The 14,344-nt window shown below is 35.9% G+C and overlaps 1 protein-coding gene across 3 annotated transcripts in view; it reads right to left on the reverse strand.

Moving 5' to 3' along the window:
• ipo11 (importin 11) overlaps window positions 1-14,344 on the reverse strand; it is a 109,879-nt gene that overhangs the window by 10,895 nt on the left and 84,640 nt on the right. For all 3 annotated transcript variants that reach the window (XM_044111193.1, XM_044111194.1, XM_044111195.1), the window contains exons 27-29: window positions 13,799-13,920; window positions 10,601-10,696; window positions 8,870-8,954 (exon numbers count right to left, since the gene is read on the reverse strand). In XM_044111193.1, coding sequence (XP_043967128.1) covers window positions 8,870-8,954; window positions 10,601-10,696; window positions 13,799-13,920 — 303 coding nt within the window. The remainder of the gene's footprint in view (window positions 1-8,869; window positions 8,955-10,600; window positions 10,697-13,798; window positions 13,921-14,344) is intronic.

Here is a 14,344-nt window from a genome sequence, read left to right on the forward strand (position 1 = left end):
TATCCCAGGTTCACCACAGCTAAATTAAATGATACTTTAATAATAGGCCTTTGCAGAACACTGTGACATGTTGAGGGTAGTTGGACCATTTGAATCAGCTGTTTTAGAGAAGAAACACCTAAAAATTGCGGGACACTCGTCCTTGAGGACTGGAGCTGGACATCATTGCTGTACACAAACAGTAATTTAGTCAGGTGTCAAGTACATTTTTTTTTTAGGATGGTTTAATATTTAGTCAATTCTGGATGGTAGAAACATGTAGTTTATATTTTACAGAAGTTATTTGATAAAAGTTGAGGTTTTCTGAAAAGGTAATTGTAAGTCAGAATGTTATTTTAGTGATTAGTGGCATGGCATCTCGAACATTACTGATGAACATTGAAAACATTTTAGAGAAGCCGTACTCTAGAAGTTTAAATATCATTAGAGTAACATTTTGACAACTACGTGCCATATTTCTATGCCGTGATCATAATGAGCACAATCATATTTGAACAGTAACAAATGTTGAAGCTACATTACATTAATATTGCTGTGTATTCTCAAACTGTTCTGAGTTTGTCAACAGACATCATGCTTGCTTTCCCACAGTTAATTTACCTCCTGATAGGAAACTGCAGAGCAACTGACTCACACCATTTGCTTTCTCAGTTTTGAAGTGTGTAATAAGAGAAATGATTTCAAAATACTCACTACAAGTTTTAAACCACCTTCAACTTGCTTATAATATTTATACACATATTCATTTAAAGATCAAGTTTCTAATGTTAAATTTAAAATGGACTGTTTTCAATTTGGGGGATTTCGAAAAAAGATTTTCTATTAGTCTCAGTTGCTATTTTAATTGCTTATTCATTTGTAAATTCAGCCTCACATTGGAGCTAATGTTCAGTGAACAAAATGTTCAGTTGATCATTTCTCCTTCTAACCCAAAATAATCTTTTAACTGTAATAGCCTTTGAAATTTTTATGGATTCAGAAAGAAAAAAAAAAAAGTTGTGTTGCAGGCTGCTGGGGAACATCCTGAAAATCTTTTGAAATAATTGCCCTCCTTCTCCCTCCTGAGTTGTTTGCTGTGTGTAAACGGCAAACAACTGTGTGCACCCTTTGAGTTAAGAAGCCATTTAGTAGTTGAATGATTCATTGGGCATAGTTAAGTGGTTTGACACACAAGCATAGAAAAAAAGGCTAAAATCCACTCTAAAAATAGTCAAGTACCAGATGGAAAAATAAAGAGCAAAATAATAGCAAAACAGCAACTTCATTAGCCAATCCTGTGCTGCATAGCCATCACTGTAACATGACCAAATAAATATTGAATGACCAACCTGCTCCCCTTCCCCTCTAGAAACAAACGACAAAAAGACAGAAATAAGTGCCGCTTGTTAATATTGGTCAAGTTTTATTTAAAGAACCAATATCGATGACCTGTATCGGCTGATGCAGATATTAGTGCCAATATACTGTCCCTAGTTATTCAGCAAAATCAATTTAAAGTTTTAGATTTACAATGACTGTCACATCCAACAAGATTAATGTCATGAACCAAACTTTCAAAGTTTAGATCAACACCGAAAAAGTGCCAGATCACATTAAGTTATTGTGAGCCCTTTAAAAAAATAATTAAAAAGACATCTGAGGCTTATTAATATCTACTTGCAGTTTGCTAGCGTATAAGCTTTCTCCAGTTAATTAAACCACCTTTTTGTGAATTAAAACCTATGGGTCATTCATGTTATGAAGTCGGAATCTTAATTTACTTGGATGAAAGCTTAGACAGACAATCATGCAAATCAGAAATGCTGGTCAGGTCTCAAAAACAGTCAGACTTGTGGTTCCAGTGTAATGAATCGCATAGCTAATGAATGAGCTCTTCTTCATTGTTAATTAGGAAATACACTGATCAATTTAACAGCTAATTGTTGAAGCTAGGACCAATTATTGACATTATCATTACTTGAATCACACCAATTAACTCTGTGTAGACCTTGAAACAGAGCTGATATGAAATAATAAGCATTTTTTGGCATCACCTGTAGTTTAATCCACAATGCAGAAATAGTAGAAAACTTGAGCTTTGAAAAATAACTTCAGAGAATTAACAGTAACTGATTCTCTGCTCCTAACCGGATTATTGGCAGCCTCTTTCTGCCATAACCCTTACAATCTATTTGACACCTCCTTCTACAGCACCTGAAGCAGCTGTCTAATTCACTAATTTCCTCTCTCCTGAAATCAATATCAAAACACATGTAGGAGGCAACTGAATTAGAAAAGTTCACTTTTGGACTTTGTTCTCCTGAACAGATATAAGAGAGTGTAGTGCTGTCAATTTTTAGATCATCTGTTGTTCCTCTCCCAATAGTAAGTCATTTAAAAAAAATTACTTTAGATATTGAGGTATAAATGAAAAAAAAAAAAAAAAGATATAGAGCTTTACACATGCTAGACAAATTATGAGTCCTTATTTTGCGACAGTAGTACAGATTAATTGATTGATTTCCATATTTTAGACGTGAAAACAGGACAAAATGTATTTTAGATTAAGATTTTGTCTGTCCCAACTGCTCATGAAATTACATTTACTTGCAAACAAAGTGAGTAATTCTGACCAATGATGATTGTTTTGCTAGTAAAACCTTCATCTTTACATTTGCACAAATTATGTTTGACACTTTCTCTAGTAAGGAGATGGTCTTTTCTAGAAGACTGCACAATTTGATTTTTACTATAGTTTGTGTATACGGTAGATGGATATTATTATGTCTCAACCTGAACTTTTGAATTCCCTGTCAGTCAGATCATGACCTTTATGCTTTGGTGTACCTTAGAGACTTTTCTGGACCACATTAGTGGCTTTTTCTAAAAGCTCTCAGAGACAAATCCAGCAACTCCCAAAAGAGGACAGGCATCTCACTGGACTGCATTCTACCAAATCAATATAGAATTCTACTAATATTACCTATCCGTCTTCTGCACAAAGTGGTACACTAAACATTTTAGACTATGGTCTACAAACAATTGTCCAGCAGATGGTCACTGACACCACTTGATTTAAGTTATTGCACACACTAAATTGGTGATGCCCAGTCTGCCAAAAGCACCAGTACCTGGTTTGATATTTATGATATTGCTGCACTCTTTAAGCACTTCCATGCCATGCCACAATGAGGCAGCAATTCATGAAAAAGGAAACCCAACAAAACATGAAGTGCATATGTTGCATAGTAAATGAACAAAAATTTCAGTGCACTGATACTTCCGGATAAATGAATAATGAATGAATGAAATAAATAAAGTTTTCTTGTTCTTATATTTGACTTCACATATAAGTTTGACTTTTATATTTTACATTAAATCACTAACAATAATTGCATTGGAATAGATTTCACTCCTATCCACTCTACTAGATCACATTTTAAGTCATAAATCTAGAATTGTAACATCAAATCAAGATATATCAATTATAATACCCATCGTTTCTTAAGCATCAACTGTGAGATTACAAAAAAAATTTAAATGTGTAATTGTAAATGTGACCAGAAAATCTCAACAGCTGTGCCAATTTGTAGAAGTCACACACAGTGTCTTGCTTTAGGCTGCTGCAAATTGTCACAAGCTTAGAAATCACAGCAGCAACTATCAGCAACACTGAAGGTCTAATTTTGACTGCCCTTTTGCAAAATCTTCAAATTAATGTTAAAGCTCCACCAGCAAGCTTCTTCCCAACTTCAGATATGTTTTAAGTCAACTATAAAGGTTTTTTCTCAGTCCTGAAGCATTCTTCGCTACTCTCATGGACAAATGGCTCTAGAGATGAGAAGCAAAAAGAAATGGAAGCTAATTTGGGTAGCTCTGCCTTGAGCCATACAAACGAGAATCTTTTCATCCTGTGCTGCAAAATAACAGTGTCAGAGAGGTCTGTTATTCAACCCAACTAAATTATGCTGAGACTGATGGTCTGCTCGAGAACAGAGCAACAATGAAGCAAGAATGGCAAGTCTTCATTACCAATGCTTTGTGTGGCTCAGAGTGAAACGATAACACGCTGAAACTCATTTCCTACAAATATACACCTCTGCAGGATCTTTGGAGGCAGTGTGATTGCTCATTAAAACAAAATAATACAAGATGGTTGCATGAAAGGAACAACTTAATGTCTCATCAGCTTCAAATAATATTTTTTGAGCGATTGAGAGCAGTGAGCCTCACCTATGGTATAAGCTGATAACAACCTGTTTCAGAGATAATTGCGTTGGAAGGTATTTCATCCCATTTGCAAAGATATGATTTTTTTTTTCCTTTAAGAAAAAATAATGATTAATAAAAGCTACTTGAGGAAACACTTGTACAATTTCAAAAGATGGAACGCTGAGAATAGACTTTGACAAACTAGTATTAGATACAATTTAGGATCCTATTTCTCTTCAGAGATTAACATCTTAAAAAAAGTCTTTCCAGATACACTTGATGCACTAGCGTAATTGTATAACCAGGTCTAATGTCCTCTGCAACAGTTCAAATCAACTCACACAAATTTTGAAAAGCGAATATCTCTCACAACAACTGCCAGGAATGAGCAAGGTCTGTCATTTTACCGCATGTTTGATTTGTCAACATGTTTTATTGTTTAAAATACGACATCAGTGTTTGCATAGTTTACAATTTCTATATGTCCGGTTGGCAACATCACAGGTAAAATACTCAGACCAGTTTTATATCATAGGATATTATTTTAAATTATGTTCTTGCCAAATTCCAGTCCTAAATACGGCTAAAATTATGTGGCAAAAGTAAAAAAAATAAATAAAATAAAAAAAATAAAAAATGCTGTTTAGAAACTATTCAAACTATATCCACAATCTGTAAGGTTAAGAAAAGCACAGAATGAGGTAAAAAAAAAGTCTCTAGAGTTCCAAAGCTAGTAAAGAAATACCCCAATAGACCAGCAGTTGTAAAAGGTTGTTCTATAAAGCTTTTGATTGGGGACTGAAGACAATCCCCACACTGAAAAGTATGCCACACTTTTCAGTCTTTTTGGAGACATTTACAAGGACCTGTGCATGGGAACCTAGCCACCAACTTTCTCATATCCCACACTAGACAACCAAGTTTTTGCAATGAACCCGTGACTCCAGCCTCAAATGCAGCGAAACACCATGGCCCCAATCACAACTGAATGATGAGCTGTAACAAGCAACCCCCTCATTGCACATGTACACCAATTTATCTTGGCACTAATAGGTGTTATAGGGCACCTTCATCCTGTTTTTGTGTCTGAGTGTAATCAGTCAGCAGCAACTACTTTAACAAATTCAACTAAAATAACCTGTGCTGTATTACTATGTGGGGGAAAACCGAACAAGCTCAAGTGGGTGTGAGCCACCACAGCACAACAAACAGAGTCCATGTCATTAGTACCCAGTGGACAATGTCTTTGATGTTGCCTATCCCTCTTCTTGTTTGATGGTAGTGGCCTTGTAGATGAAGCACAAGAATCAAATGATGCATTATATACAGAGGCCCCACACAGCATCAGTTAGCAGTCTTGTTGTCTGAAATACTCAGATCAAAGTGAGGGACCCTTACAAATCCAGTACAAGAGAGTGGAACAGTCAACAGCTTCCATGACACAAAAACAAACTCCCCTTGAAGAAGAGAAAAACATTGCAAGTCCAATTTAGACAGAAACCAGGAGACAGCAGCAGCCAAGAGGCAGCCTCTCCACCTAAAGGACAAGAAATATGAAGAGCTGCACCCACGACGAGTTTAGTCTGTGTATGGAATGCAGAGCAGCATATCTTCACACTTAAGTTTAATAGACTACCAATATACTCAGGATCTGAGCTTTACATATCCATATTCATAATATGTATATCATGGTTTACATATACAGGCTACCTTTTTGTGCATGCAGCTCTAATGTCTGGGATTACAGTGATGTTTACTTTTCTTTTTGCATTGCAGATACATAATTACCAAACAGCCTGAAGATAAAGAGCATTGCAAAATACACATTTAGTTGATTGGTGAGTTTTTCCTCCTTGATTTCATTTTAAATGTAATGTAAAGAAAAAAAGAAAAGCCAAAAATTAGATACAGCATATGTATCACGTATAAAAAGTCAAAAGTTCAGAATGAATTAATTTATTCCAAAGATAAAAGGCGTACAGGAAATAAACAGAGTGGGGTTCTTCATTTAAAATGTAATAAAATGAGTAAAACTTTGATTCAAAATCCTGAAGGCTACATAAAGAAGCAAATAATTCGCCAACATGAAGGCAAAGTTTCCAAAATGCCCTGCACGATCAGCCAAGTCTTGGTGCAGTAACAGGCAGGAGGTATGGAAATGAGAGGAGAGGGACGGTACAGACAGCAGGAGAGGAACTGATAGCCTGGTGTTTAACCTTCACTTCCCTTCCCTCCTGGAGATCTCTGGAACACAGGCCAGAAAGTCCTGCAAAACTAACTTAGATTTTATAAATTTTTTGGTTTTTTTTTCTCCCTCTTTAATCCACTTTAGCTGGAGCATCAGTGAGTGACTGTGTGCAGGTCAAAGCAATGAGTAAAATCCAGCTTAGCACTACTTCACCAGTGGTGTAGTGGTGAAAATATTTGAAGAGGCATCATCAACTTGACTTACAAAGTGCTTTAATACCAGGCACAGCTGAAACAATATGCAGAACCATCAGAGTTAAAAGACATCAAATAAAAAGACAAAGCTAAAAACCCAATAATGTAAAGGAATTCAAAGTTAAATATAAATCATAATACAATAAAGCACTGAATCAGATAAAATCTGTACCAGTTCAGTAAAGTCAAGTCTCAGTAATATTAAAGGCCGGAGTAAAAATAAATGTTTATACTGGTTTTAAAAATGGATAGCAAAGGGGCCTGGCAAATGTGCAAAGGTGGGGTATTACAGAACTTAAGAGGCTCAATAAAGAATAAAGAAGTTCTAAGATTAGAACTGGGAATGAACAGGAGCTGCTGGTCAGCAGACCCAAGACACCGAGTAGGAGTGTGGTGGTGGAGAAGCGCTGTTAAATAAGGATGTTGAAAACCTTAAAAACGGTCTGGAGGACTTTAAAGTGAGCTCTAAAATACACAGGCAACCATTGGGAGTGAAGCCAGGTAAATTTTATTTGTAAACATTTATGGCACTTCATACATAGAATTAATAACCTAAGCTCTGAATCTTGGTTTAAGTTTAATTTTATGCAATAGCCAAAACCACATTTTGATTAGGGCCACATGGAGGCTTGGGCCGGCCCTGGTGTGAGTGTGTGCTTGTGTGTGTGCATGGTAGTTTGTCCTGTCTATCTCTGTGTTGAACTGCGACAGACTGGCTAACTGTCTTGGGTGAACCCCGCCTCTCGCCCAGAACAATAGCTGGAGATAGACACCAGCACCCCTTCTGACCCCACTAGGGACATGGATGTTAGAAAATGAACACAAGAACAAAAGAACGGGTGTTTTCTACCTCACCAACACTAGTCTCTTGCACAATATGTTGATGTTGTTTACTTCTTGCTACTTAGTGAAAACACCAAAAGAATGTATGTGATGCAATTGGATTTCAGTTTGTTCCAATAAGCAACTCTCTGGTCCCAGTTACTCTGCTTTTAGGTCAGAATGCACATGTTGGACATGCTTTCTCAGTAAAGTGAAACGCTCTGAAAAACCAAAATTGGAATCAATATTTTTTGCCAAAAAGTCACAGATCCCCATTCTCATTTACTTTCTTCTCAAACTAAGAACTGTATCATGCGGGCACAGGCGCTGCTTTTACACAAGCATTCATCCGCATCTTCAAGCACAAAGGTACACAAGCATGAAGACGGCAGAGGTGCGACTTTAAGTCCCCTCTTTTCTACTCCTTGGAGCAAAATGTCAGAGCCTGGGTTGAAGTGATAAGTGCACCGGGATACCACCAAGCAAAATACACACATGCCAACACAAAGAGGATAGTCTCATAGAAAGATTTTCCTATTCAGAATAAACTGTAAAAGTAATTTTGCTGAAGCATTTCTTAGAGGAACACCACTCAGACACAGCCACCAATAATATAATAAAGCTGTACTTCACAATATTGAAAGAAGGGTGAATATATTCTTGTTCCGTTTAATTGATGTACATCTCCCATAGGTTGGCTATATGTGGATTCCCATTAGCACTAAAGCGTTTTTGTATACTGCTATAACATAAATTCATTCAGGTTCTTCATTTAAGTGTATTTACAGTTCGCCAGATAAAGATGTTGCAGCTGTTGAAAGGTAATGCATACAGGTCCTCTAAAATGTATTCATGTTGCTTGAACCTCTTTAGATTTATTCACATTTAATAAGACAAACATCAACATATTTGAATCACGTGGGAGGGAAATTATCCAGAAGAGATCTGGAACCCTAAACAAACAACCAGAGCAGCAATAAAATGGTTTAGACAAAATCACACTCCTGTGTTAAAATGGTCTAGTCCAAGTAGATACTGAAAACCAACAAAAAAATCATTGAGAAAACTTGGCAAGGCCAGTAGAGACAAAACCAACATGATTTGCAGCTATACATACAGCAAAAGCAGATTTGACTAAATATTGATTCAGACTGGCTGAATATATCACACTTCACATTTGTATTTGTAAAATCATAAAAACAATGCATATCTTCTATTACACCATGGCATAGTATGACATAACACAATAATTAGTATGAAAAGAGGAGAACAGAAAGAAAAAAAATAAATTGCATACTCTTAAATACTAGAGGCATAATGAAAGTTAAGAAAACATTTCATTAGTTAAAAAATAACTTTTTACCGTTTGCATGCGTACACGCATGCGAGTGTGTGCTTCATATGTTTTACTCACAAGTTTCTTCCTCTTATCCTGCTCAGTTGGTGGCTCCTCTTCGTCACTTAGCTTGGGCTCTTCAAAATTGATCATCAGCATGCAGCTGCCAACATAATAATATTCAGCTCCATATTAATAACCACCCATAGACCTGCACAGTAGGAGACAATCTCAGAGCAAGCAGCGTGTGCAAACACAGACGCATAAAAAAGGCTGAACCTTCTGGCATTTGTTTTACACAGCCACAAACGCTATTCATGTTGGTTCATCTGCATGCAGAGAGGAACTGCAAGTAAAAACCTTTGTGCTTGGTATAAAGTCTGTGTATGGTCTTTTATTTCCTTTGTGTTCATTTCTTAATTCAGTACTGGGAGCACAGATAAGATTGTGGTGGCATGAATAGGATATTTTGTGACTTTGAACAGCGGCAAGTGATAAGCTGCGATCAGAAAGTCAATAAATTCTGCTTAATGACATTCAAAAGAGGGAAAATAAAAATCTTTCAACCTATAATAGAGTGTTTACAGAAGATTTCACACATTTATGTAATGAAACTGAGGCTGAATCATAATGTTGCTATGATCAGTCCTTTAAAGCAACTACATCAGTACTTGGACATTGATTGTTGAATTGAAATTGAAGTTGTATCAATAACAATTTGAAGGGGATTCTTTGAGGCTTTTCAGAAAACCATTAATCAAATCTATGACCCTTTAAAAGCCTTCAAAGTACTCTGCAGCATTTAAGCTCAAAATTAGCCGTCATTCCAAGAAGCACATACTTGCTCACACATTGCTCAGTTGCATGAGCTTAATTATAAACTGGCAAAGTCTTAAAAACTGAGAAGAAAAAAAAAGCCTGAAAGAGCAAATAAGTTAATATTCAGCACTTTCTTCAACTACTTAAAAAGAACAGTTTTTTTTAATAGTAATCCTGTGCAAATAAAGGAAAGGACTTATTTTATATGTTGTTTTGAAACAGGTTAAATAAATAATCTCCTTAATGCATTACATTAAATGTAATGTGTCTAGACAGTTCAGTGTAATACAAAAGCATGTTAGGTTCTTGGACTCTATTGCTGCAAAGTGACAAAAGACTGCAACTCCTAATTTGGCATAAAATGGCAAATTGTCTCTATCTACTGAAGAGAGCTTTAAGTAAAGTGCATCCATTAATACTTGCTCCACAACAGTGAACCAAAGGAATTTAATGCAATAATGGGAAATTTAAAAAAAGCTTCCTTTAGCCCCTTTGACCCTTTATCTCATTAGGGCTCTTTCAAGGCAGAAAAAATGTTTTAAAGTAAAAACATGGTGAAGAATCCCATTTGTGAAGTCAAAATATCTCTGAATTGGGTGCTCATAACCTTCTAGGTCACAACCATTAGTCTTAACCTTGTACTATTGGGAAACTAATAAAAGTGGGGAGTGGTAATACAATATTGTGGGCATTGATTGAGAAGAAAGAGTTGTGAATTCATAACTTTATGTAGATTTTAGAGGTATTATTTCTGTAATTAGAAAGTAATTATTGCTGCAGTATGATGAAAGAACATTTTTAATTGTCTCAAAAATTATAGCGATAAATGATAATATTGTTTGAAGACCTTTTTACACTGATTTAATGGAAATGATGTAATAATGCCTGCAATTATTTGACCTGCATGATTTACTTGCAAATTTAAATTTTATTGCACTTCATCTCACAACAAATTAGTAAAAAAAAAGAAAAAAAAAAAGCAGAACTTACTCTTTAAAGGTCCCTGATTCTGGATCCTCTGTCATCACATCATGCAATGCTTCCACAGAAATGTTAATGATGCCACAGAATTTGTCCTGGATCACACTGACAACACAGAATACACGGGATTCATTAGTTGTTACGTCGTTAATATAACAGCTGTCTGCTTTCCCATGTATTAGTGGGAGTGCTGGTTCAACAAAACACACGCTCAATTTAGAGAAACAGCACAACACAGCAAAACCCTCTTTCTGGGCACACAAAAAATGATAAAAAGCCTAGTAAAAAACAACTAGATTTTGATTCATAGGACAATTTGGCTGTGGATTTCAACAACTAGAGTTTAAAACGATTTCAAGGCAGAAGATAATTGAACATCTAAATCAAAATGTGACACCAGATTATTGAAAATGTTTTCTGACTTCAATGAGTAAAAACATGTTTCCATTGGAAAAAATGAACAACATATTAAAAGTACAAAAGTTCAAACTGCAGAAATAGTCCAAGGGCTACATAAAACAGGCTTTTGCCATCTAGCATTATTGCCTACTATGGTGATTTTTTCTGTAATGCAGAAGCTCACACTGGCAACACACACGACTCGAGCCTGGAGAGGACCAGCAATCATTGATGAATTATTTGAGTCATTCTTAAAAAGCAGAGAAACAAAGAAGAAGACTTCATGCATCAAAAAAATCTAAAAAGATAGAGGGGGAAAAAGTACAGAAACAGAATAAGTGTGGGAATGGGCACTGAAATATCAAAGGCTTTGAAGTTCATGAATCAGGAAAGGTGGAACCCAGGCAATGCTGCATAAAGTTCAGTGTCTGGCAAAACATAGAAACTCAGCATGAAATAGTATTATATCGAGAGTAAACAGATCTGTCCCAGATTTGTTATGTGTGGAAATGATTTCTCAGCAATTACTGAAGAACAGGTTTGGGCTAATCGCTCACTTTTCTTTTAGAGTCCTTGTGAAATGGCTCTTGTTAAAAGCATAGTTTTCCTCTCTGACTTTAACCCAGAATGCTATGCTTAAGACCATATCAATGTCGTCTGCTCCACACTAGCAAAATTAGGATAATCAAAACTGAAATAACTATTTGATCTGCCATTGGATAATATTTTATTTTTATTTTGTTGCTAATACAAAATCTGATTCACAGAAGACTGAGAGGAAGGTCTAGTAAAGATTTTCTGTTGCCATTTGTGTAGAATCAGACAGTTGTTCAGAAATAAATTAGAAAACTATGAACATCTGAGGTGAACTGTTGTTTGGACATTGTAACTCCATGCCGAAGCAAACAAAATTGTCCAAAAACACTGGAACTTTAAGTTTTAGGTTAAAAGCTATGTACTCTACTGATGTATTCCTATGCTTGACTATCTACCTCCACAAGCTTTGAGTGTTCTTTTTCCATTTAATCGTGTTTCTTGCACCACGGATCTCACAGACTGTTCTTCAAGCATAAAAAGAACTACCTCATATGGGAGGTTTTGATTCTTCCAAAGAAGATTATCAATTCAAGGGAAATGACAGATTTGAAGGCAGATATGTTTGTGTATTTCTGTATTTGAACCCCTGCAGCGTTGTGCGTCATATGCACTGATTTCTGCTTCAACATAGAACATCTAGGGGTTGATTTGTTTATCTGAACTGACCGTAACAGTTATTTTCACAAGTAATTACGTTTCCGAGAGCCTCAAAAAATGTGTCAAAAAATAACAGATGACTCATCATTCCACCACGCTCTAGTCTAGGTGTAATTAGTTGATGTTGGGATGTATGGAGGTCTTCTTCTGAATCTGTTGAAGGAATTTTAAAACGTTTTTTACAAAAAATGGACTCTTAAGTTAAGCAAGAATCCGGTGCTTGACGTATTGTAGAAAATAAGACAATAACTCTTAAAATCTAAGTACCTGTACTATTGTTCTACATAAATGTTTAGCTTGCAAAAAATCTATTATTTAGCAAGCTTTATCTTTGTCTATGCAATATTTAATGCAAATCTGGTTTGTATGTGGGTTCAATGTATTGTATAACAAAAGGTCAAGTATTCACATGCTAAGATTGAGGTAAACAAACATTAACCTACGAAGGATAGATACATCACATTGACTAAAATAAGATCAAAAGGAAAAAAAAAGCAGGATAAGGGAAAATATAGACAAGATACTGACTTCTTCAATTTTAAGATAGTTGATTTTCCATGAAGCACTTAACCCGTCTGAGCTGTCATAATCTATTGCTGCTGTGCACCAAGCATGCGGGTGTAACAAAGGATTTCATGCCTGCCTGTGCCTATGATTACCATATCTGGTTAGCAGAACACTGAGCTTCCCTAAATCTTGATAAAAACAAACTGCCAGTTGGGACGTCAAACAAAAAGTTGAACTTTGTACCATTTTTTAAAAAGTTTTATTAAAACAATAAATTGAGAACTTCTTTGATAGCAAGTGCATACATACATTTACAATGCACCTTGCTTCTCCTGTCAAAGAATGCAGATAAGTTGCAGCTCATTTTAGGACAATATACCTCAAATTGCAAAACAACCAGATCATCTCTTGTTTCTGTGCATGTCACTGACATTTCTGCTCAGCAATCAGCACGCACACGAACAATTCTCTGCTACTAAATACGTATTTAACCTACAGCACTAGGGAGTGTGTTGTTTTGATTTTTCAACAGCTGCTTCACAGGAAATGTTCTAAAACCGTAGTATGATCCATTAAAAGTTTCAGCAAAAGAGGGCAAGACTTTTAAGTGTTTGTGAGTATTTATATGTTTGCTCTTAACTGGTGAGTGACAGATGTTGGCCAGATGGTGTTGACTCACAGCACAATAATCCAAGCACACTTGAGACTTTTGGCTCAGTACATATTTGCATTTTTCATCTCCCTTACTACAACATTGGTATTAAAATTTAAAGAGAGATGTAAATTAAACTTATGGTGGTAGACGTGTGTGTAATTCTCTGAAAATAACACCAGCCCTCCTGAATTCATGAGATTTATGGAAAATGCACTGATAATAGTATTTGTATGAAATTTCAGAACATATCAAAGTATTTATCCAGGTCAGGGTGATTGCATTGGAAGACCTTGTCAAGTGCTTCTTTATTTTAGTAGCTGACACTATTTGGGAGAAAATAACTCAAAACCACATGGGCATACATCAGGGAAAGTAGACTTTTTTTTTTTTACCTGTTGTCAGATGGGAGAAGAGACAAAAGGGCCAATGATGACAATTTCCTCCTCTCAGGCTGAGTAATGTTGTCCATGCGGTCCACCCACATCTCAATCATGCTCCCCAACAACTGGTCCATCTATAAATTAGAGCAAAGAGATTTACAAAGCTTAGCAAAAGTAATCACACACCTTGTTGCAACCATAAATGTCCAACAATTTATTTAAGTTCCACCAACTGCTTAACATATCATCTGAAAATGCAGAGTGTATGATAACGCTGCTCAGTTTCAACAAAGAGGCACCTAACATCTGCAGAGATCCACATCTTGGGTGGGAAATATTTTGATAGGAAACTAGTGCTTGTTAACTCAACATATCCGGTATTTATGCAATACAAAAAAAATAAAAAATCATCGTTTCACAAAGCTTTATAAACTCCTATTTGAAGTTTGTTACAAGCCTGGTAGGAGGACACAGCACAGGTGGTATTGAACAATGTGAGACGGATAAGAAAAAGTTTACCTTCTTGGCAATGTGTGTGTAATGGAAAAGCCATTATGT

Source organism: Gambusia affinis, linkage group LG03 (genome assembly GCF_019740435.1).
Source record: "Gambusia affinis linkage group LG03, SWU_Gaff_1.0, whole genome shotgun sequence".
Classification (NCBI taxonomy): Eukaryota; Metazoa; Chordata; class Actinopteri; order Cyprinodontiformes; family Poeciliidae; genus Gambusia; species Gambusia affinis.